Below are 21,120 nucleotides of genomic sequence, written 5' to 3' on the forward strand. Positions count from 1 at the left end.
AAGAAGTTGATTTTCTCAGGAAAGAAGTGATGCAGATCGATTTAACAAGCAGGGGAGCAAATTTAAAGAATTTAAGCGTGCAGTCTATGTTTCCACCAGGATCGAATCCAGAGTAAAAGATGGAACTTGTGCGAAAATGGTTTAGCCCAAAATTATATTAGAAGCCGAAAGGAAATTTAGAAAAGCTGAAGAATGAAGTAGTCCACCACATCTATAATCTCAAGCAGATTATCAGACTCTTGTTGAGCTAGATAGGTTCTTTCCGAGGACCTGGTTTGAAAATAAATACAACTTCTCCAATTAATTAGACCTGTCATTAGGTAAAATGTTGAAACTAATTTTATAAGGATTAATCAAACGGGTGGATGTTATTCCATCCTTAATCAAACTGTAGTTCCACAGAAGAATAAGAAAAATATTCAACAATCTGTGTAGCTGTCCAGTTGGAATAACTACTAAAAAATTGTTAATGACATAATTAAGGATTAGCCACCCTGTGATAGAAACACAAGCATCTAAATAGTTCATTAGCCTGAAAATGATAGTTTCGTTCTTTATTAGTTCAAATGTCAACTACTACTGGATAAAGTTTATTTAAGAAAAAGTATTAGTGCGTGCACGGCACTACACGCCTTAATTCTAAAAATACATTAATGCAAATGGTAACACTAATTTGGATCAGTCAAATTTCGCCTCGTGAAACAAAACTAGGACTGAAATCTAAGATCAGAGAAAATGGCTTATGCTGCTCTTTCTTCACTTATGCATACACTGCAGCAACTGTTGCAGCCTAAACCGCGGTTGGTTTGTGGAAGTGCTGAATAACTTGAGTCTACTTACCGAAGTCTTTGTGCTGTCCAAGCTCTCCTTGAGGATGCTAGTCCTCCAAAGGAAGCCAAAGATATTGAAACACTGAAAGTTTTGGAAAAGAAGATCAGAGATGCAGTGTACAAAGCAGAGGATAGAGTTTATTCAATCCTAAGAAGCATCATTCTAGCAGATAATGAAGACAACCGAGAAAGTGCTTGTGAAGCCTTCAGTGAAGAGTTGCAACAAGTGGAAAAAGAAGTTGATCTTCTTAGGGAAGAGGTGATGCAGATCGAGTTTAACAAGCGCGGAAGCAAATATGCCGAAGCAAAAGCTTGTTCCTCATCGAGAAGGTATGCAACTGAACACAATACTGTTGTTGGAATGGAGGATGACTTTAACTCCATAATAGACCGCTTAACTGCGCAGACATATGAGCTGACAGTGGTACCAATTGTTGGTATGGGCGGTATCGGTAAGTCAACCCTTGCTAGAAAAGTCTATTATGTTTCATCAATTCGACACCGATTTGATGCATGTGCATGGGTCACTGTTTCTGAAGAATACAATGAGAGACAGATGCTTCTTCGACTAGTATCTTCAATTAGTCGAGATATGACTGAAAGCAATCAAGAAATGAGCAAGGATCAACTAATGGAGATTGTGTATAAAGGTCTGAAGGGTAGAAGATTTCTAATTGTCATAGATGATATTTGGAGTAATGAGGCTTGGGACCAAATGCATAGAATATTTCCTAATGACAACAACAAAAGTCGAATCCTATTAACTACTCGCCTCCACTTTGTAGCTGATTATGCAAGCCCTGATTTTCCTCCTCATAAAATGTCTTTTCTAAGTTTAGATGAAAGTTGGAATCTATTTATAGAAAGAGTATTCGGAAAAGACCCATGCCCATCACAGCTAGAAGGAATAGGGAAGCATATCATACAACAATGTCAAGGATTACCTCTCTCAATTATTGTCATTGCTGGACTTCTTGGAAAGGTGGAGCCGCCCATGAATATTGGAAGAAAGTTCAGGAAAATTTGAACTCATTCTTTGGTACGGTTTCTGAACAGTGTGAAGCAATTCTTTCGTTGAGCTACAGTTTCTTGCCCCAATATTTGAAGGCGTGTTTTCTCTATGTTGGAGGTTTTCCTGAAGATATGGAGATTGGTGTTTCGAAGTTGACTCGCTTATGGATTGCTGAGCAATTCATAAAGGCAAGAAGCGATAAAATGATAGAAGTGGTGGCAGAGGAGTATCTACAAGACTTAGTTGATAGAAGTCTAATTTTGCCTGGTAGAAGAAGGTTTAATGGAAGGATGAAAAGTTGCAAAATTCACGATCTTCTTCGGCAGTTGTGCAGAAGAGAAGCCAAATTGAGAATGTCGTGCATGTCATGGATGATAATCTCCACATTTCCTCAGAAGGCATAAATGATCAACGGCGAGTAATGCTTCCACTTTATGCTGATCAGGAGTTTGTTTATCTTCCAGAGCATGGGAGTGATATTACAAGTACGACCCGGAGCTTGGTTTCTACGAGGTTATATTATGAAACTTTAGGACAACGTACCTGTTCCATTGTTTCACATTTCAAGCTGCTTAAGGTGTTGGATGCATCTTCAATCACTTGTGATTTGTCTAGTGTAATACCTCATTTAGTACATTTGAGATATGTTTCTACATACATTAAGAAAGTTCTTCACTAGCCAAATTGTGGAATCTACAGACCATAATATTGAGAGATTAACACACTTGCATCTTCCACCAGACATGTGGACAATGGAAAATATTAGACATCTCGATATTGGATTTACAATATATATGTCTAATCCTCTTGAGGCAGAAAATCATGGTATTGGTGAACAACCTTTGTTTCTCAATAACTTGCAAACACTTGCTCTACATTCCTCTCCTTTTCTTGCAGAAATCCTACAAAGAACTCCCAATCTGAATAAGCTAAAGATTAAGGAGGTATATAGCACTCACTGGTCTGCTTTTCTTGGTGGTCTTTTTTTTCCTAAAGGGGCTTGAGACACTACGTATAGTGTCAACAGTACATCATGATCCAATCATTCTCTCTAGGCATATTTCTCTGCCTAATCTCAAACGATTGACCTTGATATATACTTTTTTTCCATGGGAAGCTATGGTTGTGCTGGCTAATTTACCCAATCTTGAGGTGCTCAAAGCAGAATGTGGATTTTGGGGAACAGATTGGAGACTAAATGAAGATGTTGTGTTTCGAAAATTAAAATATCTACGAATTCAACGCCGAAATCTGGAAAGATGGGAAGTAGCCAGTGATAATTTTCCGATGCTTGAGCAACTAGTCCTGACAGGTCTGCGTTTTCTAGAGGAGATTCCCCAGAGTATTGGTGGAATAATGACACTAAAATTAATCCGAATAGAATATTGCAGCTCTGCAGTCGTCACTAGTGCCAAGAAAATTCAACAAGAGCAAGAAAGCTGGGGAAATTATGAGCTTCAAGTTCAAATTATCTAGTCTTTGAAATTAGGTATGTTAAAACTCCATCTTTGATTATTAGCCAATTCTTAATATGTTCATGTGGTTTTATGTCTTCTTTCATTTCTTGTCTTCACCTGCTTGTATCATTTGAAAAGGCTTGTAAACTTTGAGATCTGTCCATTCAATAGCAGGTCGATTCTTGTTGTTTTGACAGCCGGTTAAAATGTCTTATAATGTTATACCCGAGTTAATAACATAAAAAGTTCAAGCCTGTCCGTTTATAACTGCGTTTTTTCTCCGACTTTTGAGTATGAGCAAGTTGAGCTGAATAGGTGAGCTTATGAAGAAAGTACTTAGCGACTAGCTGACTATATTCTGCTGATCCAGCTGAAGAACTTGATATTCAAAATCTGAAAATGCAGTGCATCTTTTCGTTGATTTTCACTGAGATTTTATATCCTGGGAAGCCTCACTTAATCTTTCATTTGGTTTTAATGCCGGGTCAGGATGATCCAAGAAGAATTTCTAAATTGGTTGCATAGGAGTAGCATTTTGAATATTTGACCCCAACTGCTATTATGAAGAGTTTATGCATGTACTCTTTTTCTTGATAGTCAGACTTGTATTAGTATGCAAGCTTATAGTTGCTATATCCCTAGAATCAGTGGCGGAGTCACACTATGCCGAGGGTTCATCCAAAGCCCCTTGGCGGAAAAAAATACTGCTTTTACAAGGTTTAAACTATTTTTTATGTATATATAGTAGATGTTTAACCCTCTTAGGCTTCTTCGTATGTTTATTTTTTTTTTATATTTTGAACCCTCTCGACGGAAATTCTAGCTCCGCCACTGCCTAGAATGATTGAATATTTTAATAATTGGTTTGCTCGAGTTCATTACCTTTAGAAAAGTTAAGAGTTTATCGTGGTCAACATTTTTTATTCTTCGTTTCAGTTCTTGGTTAAGCTAATGAGTCTCAAGATTTTTAGTTCTTTGCTCAGCGACCATTTTGATCGTGACTCTTAAGGTTCCTTCTTCATCTTATAATTTCAGTTTTACTTATTCACTCTGTGTTGGTCGTGACTGAAATGAAATTTTTCTTTAACACATTTTTTGGTGGCAAATTTTTTGTTTTCCGCATACATCTTTTCAAACCATACACACACTAGTCATCAGATGGAAACAAGAATCCTAGCCAACAGCCCCACCAACCACAACCTTACACCAAATTGATTACACGAAAAGAAGTACGACTAGTATACAAAATGAAGCCCGAAAATCACGGTGGCTGCTAAAGCAAGGAGTTTAAAATACGGAAAAGGGTTAAATATGCTCCTGTACTATCAGAAAAGGGCCAAATATACCCCTCGTTATATTTTCGGTCCAAATATGCTCCTCCCAATATATTTTGGCTCAAATTCGCCCTTAATTTTGATGGAAGGACACATGACAAGCTCGAATGAAATGAACCCCCCCCCCCCCCCCCCCCCAAAAAAAATTTTTTTGTTAGGCTAAAATGGTCCAAAAATACTCTTCACATGATGTGATACTGTCCGCTTTGGGCCAAGCCCGCATGATTTTTCCCTAAAAGACCTCACATCATTAAGAAAAGATCCAATATCTTATAAGTAGCTCATTTTTCTTTTCAGCTACTAATGTGGTACTTTGTTCGCACAACCAACAATCTCTCCATTGAACTAAGTTCCACATGGCTCATTACCATAATTCACGAGTCAGAGATTCAACATGTCTGTGTGCCACGCACATCGTCGGAGTAATTTACGGTCACCGAAGCTCAAAAGTTGTGTATGCATCTTCAAAGCTACGGGTAAAGGTCATAAACCGGCCTATAGACGGGCAAAGGCACTAAGTCGGGCCCCACGCCACACGCCGCCATCTTCATACTCGTCCCGTCAAACCATTGGCTCTGATACTAGTTGTTGAGCTGAAACGGTCCAAAGATACTCTTAACATGATGTGATATTGTCCGCTTTGGGCCAAGTCCGCACGGTTTTCCCCAAAAGACCTCACATCATTAAGAGTATCCAACACCTTATAAGTAGCTCCTTTTTCTTTTCAGCTACCAATGTGGTACTCTGTTCGCACACCCAACAATTTTAAATACCCAATCTCTTTAGGAGCCATGCCCGACCCATTTCAATTCAGTTCTTTTCTTTTCTTCTTCTCTAATCATCCAATCCCAGATATTTGGCCCTTTTCCGTACAGGGGTATATTTAACCCTTTTCCATTTAAAATATGCCAATTTCTAGATATGTAAGGACAGTAGCTTTGTGACTCAAACTGTAACACCTCGTGCATTCATGCTAAGTTTTGACTCGTAAGAAGGGGGTATAGTGAACCCAATATGAATAGTGTAAAAAGGGTGTTTGAAACCTAATCAAGTCATAAGAAGAGTCCTTAGGCAAAGTAAAGTCGGAAACTATCCTATGGAGTATACTTTCAAGTGAGTTTGCACTAGTCTCACTTAAAGTGAGTATACAGAAAACATCCTCACCAAAGTTGTAAACCTTTGAAATACCTTTCCAACGATAAATTATGGAGGTCTAACGGACATCTGTACAAAAAGTTATGTACGATTTACTAAATAGTGTTTTGCCGCTCCTTAAAATTGGTTGTAAAAATGCCAAAAATATCCAAAGACACTGTTACAGTTTCACGATATGATTTACGGGCCATAAAATGGGCCAAAAATGAGAGTAAAACAGGTCCGACATCAACTTCAAAACTTCATTTTTTGGTTTTTTCACTTCATTCTTCACAATTCACATCCTCAAGCCCTAGAACGACCATTCTCTCTTCCCATCATCCTCGTACACCAAGGTAAGCCTCTTCCAAGTGATTCCAAGTGTTTCTAACATCAATACATGAATTCTAAGGAGCCGTTTGGACATGATTTGAAATCATGAGATGAAATCATATTTGGACATGCAATTTGGATTTCTTAAGTTGTATTTTTTCTTATGGACATAAAAATCCCACAAGTTGTGAAAACCATCAAAACTTTTCTAGTTCTTATACAATCTTACCAAATGAGCAATTCATAATTCATAACAAAATTAATACACTATTAGAAGGCCTTTATAAAAAATACAACATCAATTGATCAAATTTTAGTTCAATAAAATAGAAAATTGAACATGAGTTGTAATGTAACTACTCTTTAATATAATCCTCCAACATGGTTGGTAAGTGTAACTTTGTTATAAATATACTACCAATTTGTAGATCTTTTAATTTTTGATAGAAATGGCTGGTAAACATGATTGGTAAATATATCTACCAACTTATGGATCTTTTTTTACAAAATATAAACTTATGGGTCAACTTTTACATTTAGAAAATTTAAAATCATGATTTGAAATTCCAAATCATGCCTTTTTGGATGATTTGGGATTTCATCTCATCATGAGATGAAATCGCATGTCCAAACACTGATTTCATCTCATGAGATGGCATGCCCCAACGCCTACTAAGTGGAAATCCATTGTTCCTAACCTAGGGTTTTCAAGAAAACCCATCTCAAGGTTCAAGATTCAAGCTTTTAGAATTCTTCTTCAAAGATTCAGACTTTTTTCAAGTTTTTGGAGCGATTAAGGTATGTATGGTTTCTATCCACGTGTGGCAACATCATTGTTCTTCCCACTCTATGTTCACCCATAAAAATACGAAGTTCCATAAACCAACGGTTTCTACTCTAATTCATGATGACCCTAAGTTACATGAACCATGACATACCATGTTCGTATTAATAATTAGTTATTGCATTCTTGATATTCCATTTTGGTTATTGGGAATCCGTCCGTAATCCATGAACACCCATGCTTTGCATTCCATGGGTTCTTAAATACAAGATATGAACTATTATGCTTATTTTCATGAAAATCTACATGGTTTCCATGTTTTCATACAAGTTATACTATATACTTATATTCATGCTATATTATATTGACGAATCATGTTTACAAGCCATGTTTATGAATCATGTCTATAAGTCATACTTACAAGTTATGTTATACAAACCATGGGCTCAAATGCCACCTATATCCATGTTTATGTTTTTGGGAATAACATAGTTTTATCGAGAAGGCTCAGACAGCCTGAAACTACGTATGCCAATGTAGGGTAAGGGTCGATCCGCCCAGATTAGGATGACACCTTCAGACAATTGAATTGGTTCCTTTCATGTCATGCTTATGTCTCATACCCTGGTAAGGTGTAGGGCTGCTGTGCTGGTCGGGCCAGGTATCAGACTCCACGTACCCACGTGATGATTCCATGTTGTCAGTTATATTACGACTCTCCCACAAGATACAGATATGCATATGTACTTAAAATATTTTTACTTATGTTATAAATTTATTCATATCAGATGATGCTCATGTTCATGTTCAGCTTACAGTTTCATTTTTAGCTTATGTTTATTTCGTGTGCCATGTTTATTTCATTCAGTTGCTTTATATACCAGTACAATTCAAATGTACTAAAGTCCCCTTTTATTGCCCGGGGGCCTGCATTTCACGATGCATGTGTTAATTTATAGGACAACGGATCGACTCGTTAGGACATTGCTCATATCAGTTTTTGGTAAGCCCCATTTCATTCGGGGTTTTGTCATTATTTATATCTCATGTTCATTTTAGTTATGCAGTCAAGGTATGCCGAGAGTCTTTTCCTGATAAACAGTTTAGCAGTCAGAGTCACGTTAGAGGTTTTATAGACTAGTTCAGTTATGTCATGTCAGATATTCAGTTGAGTTGGCCTTGTTGGCTACGTTACTATACTTTCAGACTATTTACGCATTTATGATATAACGGTATTTTCTGACTTATGATTATTGGGTCCCACGTCACTCAAATCATGCATGTTTAACTTATATTCCGTATCAGTACATGTCGCATGTTGATTCAGCAAGCCATGTGGTTCGCTCGGTCAAATGCAAAGAAGGCACCGAGTGTCGTGTTACGCCCAGACCATGATTCGGGGCGTCACACAAACTGTCTTTTGGGAATTTCAGCAAATACTGCATTGACCCTTTCTCATACTAGCCTAAACCAAACTTCATCTTCTCTCCATTCTGAGAGATTAAACCAAAGACAACTTTAGTTTCCAGCAAACTGCACTAACCGTTAACTCATACGGAATATTATTTAGCCCCTCAAATTCAGAGAAGAGAAATGGCTTATGCTGCTCCTTCCTCACTTACGCATAAACTGCAAAGAACTCTTGCAGACTAAATCACCTTTGATTCGTGGAAGCTCTATACAACAACAACATGTTAAATCTACTTATCAAAGTCTATCTGCTCTCCAAGTTTTTCTTGAGGATACTACAAAAGAAGCCAAGGATACTGAAACTCCTCAAGGTTACAGAAAAGAGGATCTGAGATGTAGTCTACAAAGTAGAAGATAGAGTTGATTCAATTTTGAGAAGCATCATTCTAGCAGATAATGAACACAACCGGGAAAGGGCTTGTAGATGCTTCAATAAAGAATTGCAAGAAGTGGAAAACGAAGTTTATTTTCTCACGAAAGAGGTGATGCTGATCGAGTTTAACCAGTGGCGGATCCAGAATTTTCAGGGGGTTCGAAAAAAATAACAAAAGTTAAATATAAAAAATAATGTTGTCATGGGAATAGAACCTAGGATGCTAGAGACAATTTTGAACACCCGGGACCGCTTGAGCTAACCTTTTTGTATTTGTTCAGGGTATTCAAAAGTTAATATATGTACATAAACACAGTATATAATTTTTTGCTGAGGGTGTTCGTCGGTACACTCTAAATCCGCCCCTGAGTTTAACAAGCATGGAAGCAAATCAATAGAATTAGCAACAACTTCCTCATCATCAGGCAAAATTTGTGTTACCGGAATGAAGAATGACTTAAACACCATACTAAATTGCCTCACTGCCCAAACAAAAGAGCTAATAGTCATATCAGTTGTTGGTATTGGCGGTATTGGTAAGACCACACTTGCTAGAAAAAGTTTTTGATGACTACAACCATTTGTTGTCGATTTGATAAACATACATAGGTCACCATCTCTGAAGAATATAATAAGAGATAAATGCTCCTTGAAGTTGTCTCTTCAATTACTGGAATCAATCAAGAAATGAGCAATGATGATCAACTAATGGAGATTGTGTACAGAGGTCTGAAGGGTAGAAGATTTTTGATAGTCATAGATGATCTTTGGAGTACTGAGGCTTGGGACCAAATGCGAAGAATATTTCCAAATGATTACAATAAAAGCCAAATTATATTAACCACTGGTCTAAAAAATGTTGCTGATTATGCCAGCTGCCCTGATTTTCCTCCTCATGATGTGGCTTTTCTAAGTTTAGATGATAGTTGGAATCTATTTACGGAAACACTATTCAGAAAAGATCTTTGTCCTCCACAACTAGAAGAAATAGGGAAGCATATCGTACAATAATGTCGAGGATTACCGCTATCCATTGTTGTCATTGCTGGGCTTCTTGGCAAGAGAGGCCAGACACATGATAATTGGAAGATACAACAACAACAACAACATACCCAGTGAAATCTCACAGTGCGGGGTCTGGGGAGGGTAAAATGTACGCAGTCCTTACTCCCATCTCGGAAGATAGAGAGGTTGTTTCTGGAAGACCCTCGGCTCAAGAGAAAACATGATGGGAAAAGGTCAAATAAGCACAAACAGTTCAAAGCAATACGAAAATAAAACTAATGAAAGTGAAAAAGCCATGATAAAGCAGTATGAGAAAAAAGAAACAGTAGCTACCACAGATAAATACGATAATTGTGGTACAAGGACCAACATATAGTTGCACGAATCAAAGGACAAGAAAATGAAGATCAAAACTGCTACTACTAGTACGACGGGATACGTGGGATTACTTACTAGCTTTCTATCCTAATGACCTAATCTGAGTCCTCCATAGCCTCCTATCTAAAGTCATGTCCTCGGTAAGCTGGAACTGTGCCATGTCCTGTCTAAGCACCTCTCCCTAATACTTCTTCGGCCTACCTCTATCTCTTCTGAAACCGTTCATAGCCAACCTCTCACACCTCCGCACTGGGGCATCTGTGTCTCTCCTCCTCACATGCCCAAACCACCTCAGCCGCGCTTCTCGCATCTTGAAGGCGAGCTATAATTGCTTGCCCCAGTACTTGAAGGTGTGCTTTCTCTATATAGGAGGTTTTCCTGAAGATATGGAGATTTGTGTTTCAAAGTTGATTAGCTCATGGATAGCTGAGCAATTCATAAAGGCAAGAAGCAACAAAAGATTAGAACTGGTGGAAGAGGAGTATCTACAAGAGTTAATGGAGAGGAGTCTAATTTTGGTTGGTAGATGACGGGCTTATGGAAGGATAAAAACGTGTAAAATTCACAATCTTCTACGACAACTGTGCATAAGAGAAGCTCAGCTTGAAAATATTGTGCATTTCATTAACAATTATGCCGCCACTTTCTTGGATGGCATACTTGATAGGCGGCGAGTGATCATTCCTTTTTTTATTCGGGATTACTTTTGTGATCATCCAAGGGATAGGAGTGGCAAGATTACAACCCGCAGCTTGATCTTTATGGGGGGGCATAAATCTTATCAAGTTAAAGGAATATATCACTGGCCCCACAGTATTTCACATTTCAAGTTGCTCAAGGCGTTGGATGCACGTGAAATATTATACGATTCCTCTTGTATATTACCTTGACTTGTACATTTGAGATATGTTCATGCAAATATTGACGATCCTTCTTCACTAGCCAAATTATGCAGTCTACAGACCGTAATTATTTATTCACTAAGGAATAACGTGCAGCTCCCACTGGAGATCTGGACAATGTCAGAGATAAAAGACGTGGAAATTGAAAATGTGGATATGCCTAATCCTCTTGAGGCAGAAATTCATGGCATTCGAGAACAACCTTCGTTTCTAAATAACTTGAAAACACTTGTTCTCAGATACTCTCCTGTTGTGGTAGAAATCTTGAAAAGAACTCCCAATCTGAATAAGCTAAAGATTAACGATGTACGGAGTACTGAGTGGACTGCTTTTCTTGATTGTCTCAATCTTTTACAGGGGCTTGTGACACTAAATATACAAGCAGCATCGCTCAATGGTCCCTTCATTCTCTCTAGGATTATTTTCCTGCCTAATCTCAACAAATTGAGTTTAGATTCTACTTTTTTTCCATGGGAAGATATGGTCGTGTTGGCTAATTTACCAAATCTTGAGGTGCTCAAAGCATGTTATGCATTCCAGGGAACAAATTGGAGACTAAATGAAGATGTTGTATTTCGTAAATTAAAATATCAAGGCGTTCATCACAGAAATCTGGAAAGATGGGAAGCAACTAGTACTGATTTTCCGATGCTTGAGCAACTAATCCTGACTTGGTTGCATTTCCTAGAGGAGATTCCCTAGAGTATTGGAGAAATAATGACTCTAAAATTAATCGAAATATATGATTGCAACTCTGCAGTCGTCACTAGTGCAAAGCAAATTCGAGAAGAGCAAGAAAGCTGGTGTAACTATGGGTTTCGAGTTCAACTTTGCAGGTATTGAAATTAGGTACGTTAAAGCCCCTCTTTGATTATTAGCCAATTCTTAATATGTTCATGTGATTTTCTGTTTTCTTTGATATTCCTGTATTGTACTTGCTTATATTATTAAAAGGCTTGTAGAGTTTGAGACCTGTTACTTACAATTGGAGTCTATGTTCCACTGTACTTCCAACCATTTTTGTTAGTTTTGGAAGCTATCCTCTTTCTTTTCACCAGTAGTGTTTGCTACGAATATGCTTTTTACTCGACATTTGAGGAAATTCTGAATATGATCTACTGCAAGCTTTCTTCTTGAGTTTATTGTTTTAGTAACTCAATGTTAATTCTCGTTAACTGTAAAGTTATCAATGACCTATGAATAATAAGATTAGTATTGTAAAAAGACTGAATGTAACTGTTGATAATAATAGATTAAGTGATAATGAGCAAGTACATCAGAAGGGTTCTACTTGGTTTTAGTTATAAAAAAAATGATATATAAGAAAAATGATTGTATTGTAACTGATTAAGTTAGTCTATTGTATCGGAATAAGAAGTTTTATCAGACCCCAACCAATGAGGATTAGTAGATTGAAAAAGGATATGCAGTGCAACTTTTATTTGATTTTCACTGAGATTTTATCCTAAGCAACCTCTCAATCAATCTTATATGGTTTTAATGTAGGGGCAGGATGATTGAAGAAAGACCTAGCTTTGCGAAAATTGGAAAATCTACTGATGGTGATGCTAACATCGAGTAAATGAGTTTATGCATGTATTTTTTTTAACCAAACATACAGCTGTTCTTGAGAGTGTTGTTGTCAGTTGAGACCCAGTTAAGGTTTTGCACCAAAGAAGGCACAGCATCTAACTTTCGAAAAGAAAAGATCTGCATAAATTATAGCATTTATCACTAGTCATGACACTTATTGTAAGCCCAAACCCTACTCCCTGTCCACCACAGATCTTCTCGAGTATCGATTAACAGAATTCAATAAATAGTGGTGGAGGAAGCATCATCTAGTTATTGACTGTGACAGAAATATGTATCCTATGTCCAAGTTGAACAACTAATTAATGGTGGAAATAGCTTATGTGAGATTGAACAATGTTTGATGAGAAATCTTCATATTGAACATGTTACTAGCAATATAGCAGTTAAGAACTGTTGGATCCTTCAAGATTCCAGCTAAACTGGTAACGAAAGACATAAATAGCATTTTAAATGCAGTTATTTGTGTAGTAGAAGAAGCAAATTAAGTTTCAATAATAACATGCGATATCCTTAAACACTCGCCATTAATAAACCCAAGAGACAAAGATATGGAGAATAAGAAACGGATTTGTTGTTAAAAGAGAGGTTTTCTTTCATCTGATAAGCAACTTTGGACTCAAACATGACCATTGAAGAATGAAAACAAAGTATAAATCATATTACAAAAGTGGGAATCTTTAAAGTGATGAGTTATTGTCATTATATGGTTTCTTTATAGTGATTAAATTTATTTAGCAGTAGGATATTGAAAATTGGATATGTTTGAAGTTAGTCATATGTTTCAAGAGAGGTGGAGGGGGAACGCAACAGAATGGAAGGTGCTGAAATTTTCATTTTAATGGAATTCTAAAAATGGTACTTGGCAATACATGTTAATAGTGACAGGCAATACATGTTAATAGTGACATAGTTTTAAAGTTTTATTGTTACTTGGAGCTTGTCAAAAATCATTTCTAAATATTTATTTATTGTTTTCATAGTACAAGTGCTTATACAGTGTAGTTGTATTCCGAAATAGTCCTAGACTACATCCAACTTTTTTAAGTTTATGCACCTCTTGTAAATATTTTTATGTCTACCTGAATGTTAGACTAAACTTAGTTGTAGATAATTATCGAAACTATATTTGGTTGCATTCTTACTTCAAATTTTAGTGATTCAATCTGGAGGTTTATGTGCATCTCTTCATTTGTTCATTTTTCACTTTCAGATTAGATTGTTATGACTTTATAACACATTAACATTTGAATGTTAATACCTTAAAGAAAGTTCTCTAGAAAACATAATTCGGGATTTGTATTTTTCCCTTTATTCTTTAATATTTTCATCATAGCAGACTCTTGCATTTCTTTCATACTTGTTCTGAGAAATGATTTTCTTGAGCCGAGGGTCTATTGAAAACAACCTCTTTACCCCACCAAGGTAGGGGTAAGGTCTACGTACATCCCACCCTTCCCAATCCGCACTTGTGAGACTATATTGGGTATGTTGTTGTCGTCGTACTTTTTTCTTTAAACAATTGGCCCTCAACTCAATTGAATTTATTTTTCTCTGCTTTCCTGGATGTCTAGAACTAAAATCGTAGATCGCCTCACTGCCCAAACAGATTAGTTAAATGTCATACCAATTGTCGGTATGGGCAAAGATAGGCAAGTTAACTCTTGCTAGAAAAGTTTATAGCGATTCATCTATCCGTTCTCGATTTGATAGACATGCATGGGTCACTATCTCTTCAGTTGTCTCTTCAGTTGCTGGAAGCATTAATCATAAAATGAGCGATGATCAACTAATGGAGATTGTGTATAGAGGTCTGAAGGGTAATAGACTCCTAATTGTCGTAGATGATATTTGGAGTACTGATGCTTGGTGTCACACCCCAACTTTTGATAGGGCATGATGGGCACCCGACCCTTACTTAGGGACGAGCGAACCCGCTGATTCTCGTGATACTCATAACTCCATCGGGACCCTAAATCATGAAATGAGTGCATAATGTAAGTTTTTCAAAAAACATGCTTTTCGTCTTTCTCAAATCAAGTAAAATCTCGTAATCATATGAAATTTGTAACATAATGCATAATGATACATCGGCTTCGCGTAGCCGTTTACAAGATCGACATGTTATATACGTGATTCCGTTCGCAAAGTCTCTAACATAAATCAAGATACCATAACATAGATACTCCGACCTCCAAAAGACCGGAAGGAAATTGAGCTCGCCAATCCAAATGGAACATCTTCTACTAATATCCTCTACTCATCCGTATACACCCGCGTGGCATGAAACGCAATATCCACAAGAAGGGACGCGCACGAATAATGTACCGAGTATGTAAGGTGGATAACAACATAATATAGATATGGAAGGTAACATGGAATAAGAGAGATAACCTGTACATCGGGATGCCTCATAAGGCGGATGTCATGCATGCTTAGCCTTTAAATTTTTTTTTTTATACATATACATAGTACCATGCCCGGCCATTAAGGCTCGGTGTCATATATATAGTATCATGCCTGGCCATTGAGGCTCGGTGTTATTATCATTAGCCCGCGTCCGGGCCTCCCGCGTCTGGGGCAATATCATAACATGCCCACCGGTGCGGTGTGCACATCTACGTGCCATGCCCGGCCGACTATAGGCGCCGCGCGGTGTGAGAAAATACATACATATATATAAAGCACGCATGAGAGCCAATCAAAAGCCACAATTATATCGGAGTGACGTAAGGTCGGTAGCCTCCGATTATATTATAATAATCATCATCGCTCTATCTCACCTTGAAGGAACAATTATTATAAGGCGAGATCAACAACAATGAATAAAATCGAGAAAATCATGAAATAATCTCAATAATCTCATAATAGTATTAACATCATAAGCTTTGGAATTTCTAGAATTTAAAATCATCATCATCATAGAAACATTCTCATCTTTAACATCGTCATTCATATTGTAAAAACATGTCCGTTGTTGTTGTCATAAAAACTTATAGAATCATAAATATTTGACTCGGAAAATAGGGACATTTTGGAAAATATTTATGGATTATCAAGAAAGAAGTCGTGCCTTTGAATCATAAACTCTTATGAATCATGAATTTCTAGTTTTTGGGAATAAAAATATTTTTGGAAAACATTTATGGATTCACATAAAGGGATCATGAGACGTTTGTAAAACACCTATTGGATTCATAAGAAAGGAATCATGCCTTTAGAAGAAAGGACTAGCCTTAACATACCCGTTCAACCTCCATTCTTATCCACACTTATTCATCCAAATTCATGAGTCTACATTTAAGAGATCCACACTATCATTAGACTCATCATAGTATACTTATACTAAACTTTCAAGTCAAACTACTCTATACTGCCGAAAATTTCTCAAAGATCTCCCCTATTTGTATGCCTTGCCCGAATTCTCAATACCAACAATCAATAACCAATAACAACAATGTAAACAACAACAACCTCATTACTACCAAAATATTCCATCAAATACACCATATGATAATTTCTCCAACTCCTCCACAAACGAATTCGCTACATAATTATTCCATAAATTTATCTCCGTAAAAAGCTTTAAATGATACCAAAAGAGAAAGATTCATACCTTACTTCCGCTAATACCGCGATATCTCTAATACTTGCCTTAATCCCAAGGCACAAATTCACTGCAACACAATATTATAATCGTAACTATACGCCGGCGGAACCCGAATCCCAAGATTTTTACTTAACTCGCGTCGAAATTTAATGGAGGGAAGGTTGGAGAATTCTAGAATTTTTGGGAAATATTTTTGGGCTGATTCTTTGAAAATGAGGGGTTAAATCCCTTATATAGTTGCTCCGAAGTCACCGTAGCGCATCGTTCACCGACTTTGAATCTGTTCATCCGCGGAAATTATTTCGAGACCTAAAACTTTTATACATCGTGATCTCTCTTTATTTGCGTACTTGGATATGTCCAAAACTCCATACAACAATATAACTTATTCAACATCCCAAACTTAGCAAAACTTATTTTATTTTTTTCCGATTCGTTTAACCTCCAACCTTCGCGGCACTTACTTATCACTTGTTGAACATAACATAAACACTTATAACTTCAAACAAAATCCTGTCCTTTGAGCTTATGTGACTAACCTATGATGCAATTCAACGCAAGAGAATACGGGATGTAACACTTGGGACCAAATGCAAATAATATTTCCAAATGATGACAACAAAAGCTGAATTTTATTAACCGCTCGGCTCAAATATGTTGCTGATTAGGTCAGCTGCCCTGATTTTCCGCCTCATAGCATGTTGTTTCTAAGTCGAGATGATAGTTGGAATCTATTTACTAAAAAATTATTGAAAAACGATCCCCGTTCTCCTCTACTAGAAGAAATAGGGAAGCACATTGTACAACAATATCGAGGATTGCCTCTCTCGATTGTCGTTGTTGCTGGAGATGCATGGAGGCTCCGCATATCTCTGTAAGAGGTCTGGCATAGACGGTCTTAAAGAGGTTTCAAAAGCCGGAATGATTGAGAGAGGTGATTAGACAAGACATGGCGTATGTCCGACTAACCGAGGACATGACCTTTAGATAGGAGATTATGGAGGATCACAATACCGGTAGTCATAGTAGAGTGGTTGATAGTACTTTGCCATGTAATCGATTGTGTTTTCCTACTTGAGTTATATCGCTTATTATACCGGGTAGTCATACGGTACAAAAGGATGAATTATGATCTTGTAAGTCGTAACCGGAAGGACAACCTTGGAACCAAAGGACATGACCATTATCAAGTATGATTAGTGATAAATATCATGTATGGAGAGTTTCGAAGATTTTGGGATCAAGCAAATCAAAGAAAATAAGTTTGTCAAAAATTTGGAACAAGTTGGCGTAATTAAGGACGAATTTTGGGTCAACTTTGGAGGGGTATATCTCCAGGTATATGGGGAGTTTTAAGGTGTTTCAAAAGCTTAAAATGAAGTTCGTCGAGTCTAGTTTCCAACGCAATAAACCGCTCATCGATACGACATCGGAGTAGAGAATTATGGACGTTACAAATTCAGGCGGGCGAGCGAAACAATAAAGCTGCTACGGTCTTTGCTACGATCTTGCTACGGATGCCGACTTTTTAGCACCTATATAAGGGGCAAAAACCCCATTTTTTCTGCACAAAATTTCCCAAAAACATTCCAGAAAATTCAGCCACATATGAGAGCACATATATACCATAAAAGCGAGGATTTTGAGAGATTTCAAGTTACGGAGTATTAATCGAGGTCCGGACAACGTGTAGTCACGATTATAGTTTTGTCTTGCGTTGGAATTGGCTTGGATTCAAAGTAAATATTGAAGATATTGCTGCTCTAGAAAGAATAAGGTATGAATCTCTCCTTATTAATATTAATTTCAGTTTATTTACGGAGATAAAGTTATTAAATAGTCGTATAATAAGTTGGATAGTTGAGAAACTTGGAAAACATCGTGTGGGATGTTTTATGGAGCCTATTGGTGTTGATAATGTTGTTGTGATGTTGGTATTGTTGTTGTTGTTGTTGGTTATTGGATTGTGATTTCGGGCTAGGCATATAAACAGGGGAGATCTTTGCCCGAATTTTGACGTATTCTAAATGGATTTAAATTAAGGGTTTAAGACGAGCGTATGACGATGAGCCTAACAATAGTATGAATGGTTGTATATGTAGATTACGAGGCTACGAATGATCTTAAGTGAATTGCAAGACGAAGTAAGTTGGAAGTCGAGAAATTATCTTCCGTATGTTAAGGCTAGTCCCTTTCTTCTAAAGGCATGATTCCTTTCTTATGAATCCAATAGGTGTTTTCCAAATGTCCCATGATCCCTCTATGTGAATCCATAAATGTTTTCCAAGAATATTCTTATTCTCAAAAGCTAGAGATTCATGATTCATAGAGTTCTTATGATGCTAAAGATAAACATGTTTTATGATGACGATGATCCTATTTCTAGAAACTCCTATGTTATAATTCCTTACATATGTTTCATAACCTCCTTACTTCCAAAAGTTAGAGTTCATGATTCAAAGGCATGACTTTTTTCTTGATAATCCATAAATGTTTTCCAAAATGTCCCTATTTTCCGAGTCAAAGATTTATGATTCTATAAGCTTTTATGACAACAACAACGGACATGTTTTTACAATTGAATGACGATGCTAAAGATGAGAATGTTTCTATGATGGATTACGATGATGATGATGATTTCATGTTTAAAAGTCCCAAGCTTATGATTTCAATGTGAATATGAGAATGTTGAGTTATTTTCATGATTTTCTTGATTTTTATTCATTGTTGTTGATCTCGCCTTATAATAATTGTTCCTTCAAGGTGAGATATAGCGATGATGATTGCTCCATAATATAAATCGGAGGTTACCGACCTTACGTCACTCCGATAGAGTCGTAGCTTTTATTTGGCTCTCATGCATGCTTTATATATATATATATATATATATATATATATATATATATATATATATATATATATATATATATATATATGTATATATATATGTATTTTCTCACACCGCGCGCGCTATAGTCGGCCGGGCATGGCACGTAGATGTGCACACCACCGGGGGCATGTTATGATATTGCCCCGGACGCGGGAGGCCCGGACGCGGGCTAATGATGATAACACCGAGCCTTAATGGCCGGGCATGATACTATATATATGACACCGAGCCTTAATGGCCGGGCATGATACTATATATATATGACACCGAGCCTTAATGGCCGGGCATGGTACTATATATATGTATAAAAATGTTTTTTTTTTTTTTTAAAGGCTAAGCATGCATGACATCCGCCTTATGAGGCATCCAGATGTACAGGTTATCTCTCTTATTCCATGTTACCTTTCATATCTATATTATGTTGTTATTCATGCCTTACATACTCAGTACATTATTCGTACTGACGTCCCTTCTTGTGGACGCTGCGCTCATGCCCGCAGGTAGGCAGGGAGACGGATCAGACCCGTAGGTGTTCTATCAGCGGATTCTCAGGAGCACTCCACTTACTTCGGAGCTGCAGTCTATTTGGTATTGTCCTTATGATCATTTGTATTCTATGTAGAGGCTCGTAGACGTGTGTGTACAGTTAGATGTTTTATAGCTCCACCGGTTCATATTATTGTATAATATATTGGTGGCCTTGTCGGCCTTATTTTGAGCTCTTGATACTTTACTATTAGCCTTGCCGACTTTATGATATACGTTATGTTGTGGCGACCTTGTCGGTCCGCATATGAACATATGTGCTGAATGATCGGATATTCCTATGTTGGGCCTTTTCTGCGTGCAAGTGTTCTTTGAGTTATGGTTTATAATGTTCAAAGTAACGGATAAGTCAGGTGGTTCCCGGCCTACGGGTCGGAGCCCGTCATACTCCTGGTAGGGGTGTGACAAATTGGTATCAGAGCAGTTCGTCCTAGGGAATGTCTACGAGCCGTGTCCAGTAGAGTCTTGTTTATGGGTGTGAAGCGCGCCACACTTATAAACAAGAGGTTGCAGGGCATTTAGGAACCATTGACCTTTCTTTCTTATCTTAGATCGTGCCATAGAGCTAAATCATAGGATATGATGTCCCTGATCCTAACCCAAATGTTTTGATCATGGATAAGCAGTTGATTATGCCGCTACGAGGAAATTGCTGAGAATTGAAGTTGTTCATTCGAAAGGTATGTTTCCTGTTTTATTAATATGGATAGACGTTGATATAAGAACTTGAGCAAGATATTATGGGTATTTGTGATTGCTCTGTGGGGCATTGGATGTGTTTTCTGGGCTGTGTGCAGGAATGAGGTAGTAAGAATTATAGAGGAAACTCTGCCGAAATTTTTACAAATTGAATTGTTTGCATGTCTATAGAGAAAGAGTAAAGGGAAAATGTGACCATCAGCCGTTTGGTAAGTCATGATTGAAGGAACAACTATGAGACGCTTTCAAAGAGAAGTTTTAGAATGATTTTAATTTAATTTAAAGGAGAAACCCTGGAGGGAAAAAAATGATTAGTAAATAAAGAAAGTGGAATGAGTTGCATCCGAGATTTCGGAGGATTGGGACCTATTGAAAACATAAAGAAAGTTGACATTAGGAACTCAAATACAGTATTACGATTTATAGATTAGATTGGTTATATATAACAAAGAGATATTATATATGGATATATATATATATATATATATTCCATATATATATATATATATATATATATATATATATATATATATATATATATATATATATATATATATATATATAGATGGGTTTGTACTCATAGTGGAATGTTCTGCAAACTTCTAGGTAGATATTATTAAGTGGCAAACGAGAAAGAGCACTTTAAGAGCAAAGGAAATCAAGGAGGACCTTGAGGACAGAAGTACGAGAAAGTGCGGTTATAAATTAATTAAAGGAAGTTATGTGATCGGTGACGATAAGAGGAAGCTTAATAAATTAGTAAGGTTGGC

The 21,120-nt window shown here is 37.1% G+C and overlaps 1 protein-coding gene and 1 pseudogene across 1 annotated transcript; both read left to right on the forward strand.

The window, feature by feature from the left end:
• The first annotated feature begins 536 nt into the window (after nucleotides 1–536).
• On the forward strand, nucleotides 537–3,325 carry LOC132066711 (putative late blight resistance protein homolog R1B-8; annotated as a pseudogene).
• Nucleotides 3,326–9,369: 6,044 nt separating this feature from the next.
• LOC132066128 (putative late blight resistance protein homolog R1A-3) lies at nucleotides 9,370–9,738 on the forward strand. The gene has a single exon (XM_059459506.1). The coding sequence runs from the start codon at nucleotides 9,370–9,372 to the stop codon at nucleotides 9,736–9,738; it is 369 nt and encodes a 122-aa protein (XP_059315489.1).
• The last annotated feature ends 11,382 nt before the right edge of the window (nucleotides 9,739–21,120 follow it).

This window comes from Lycium ferocissimum, chromosome 8 (genome assembly GCF_029784015.1).
Source record: "Lycium ferocissimum isolate CSIRO_LF1 chromosome 8, AGI_CSIRO_Lferr_CH_V1, whole genome shotgun sequence".
Classification (NCBI taxonomy): Eukaryota; Viridiplantae; Streptophyta; class Magnoliopsida; order Solanales; family Solanaceae; genus Lycium; species Lycium ferocissimum.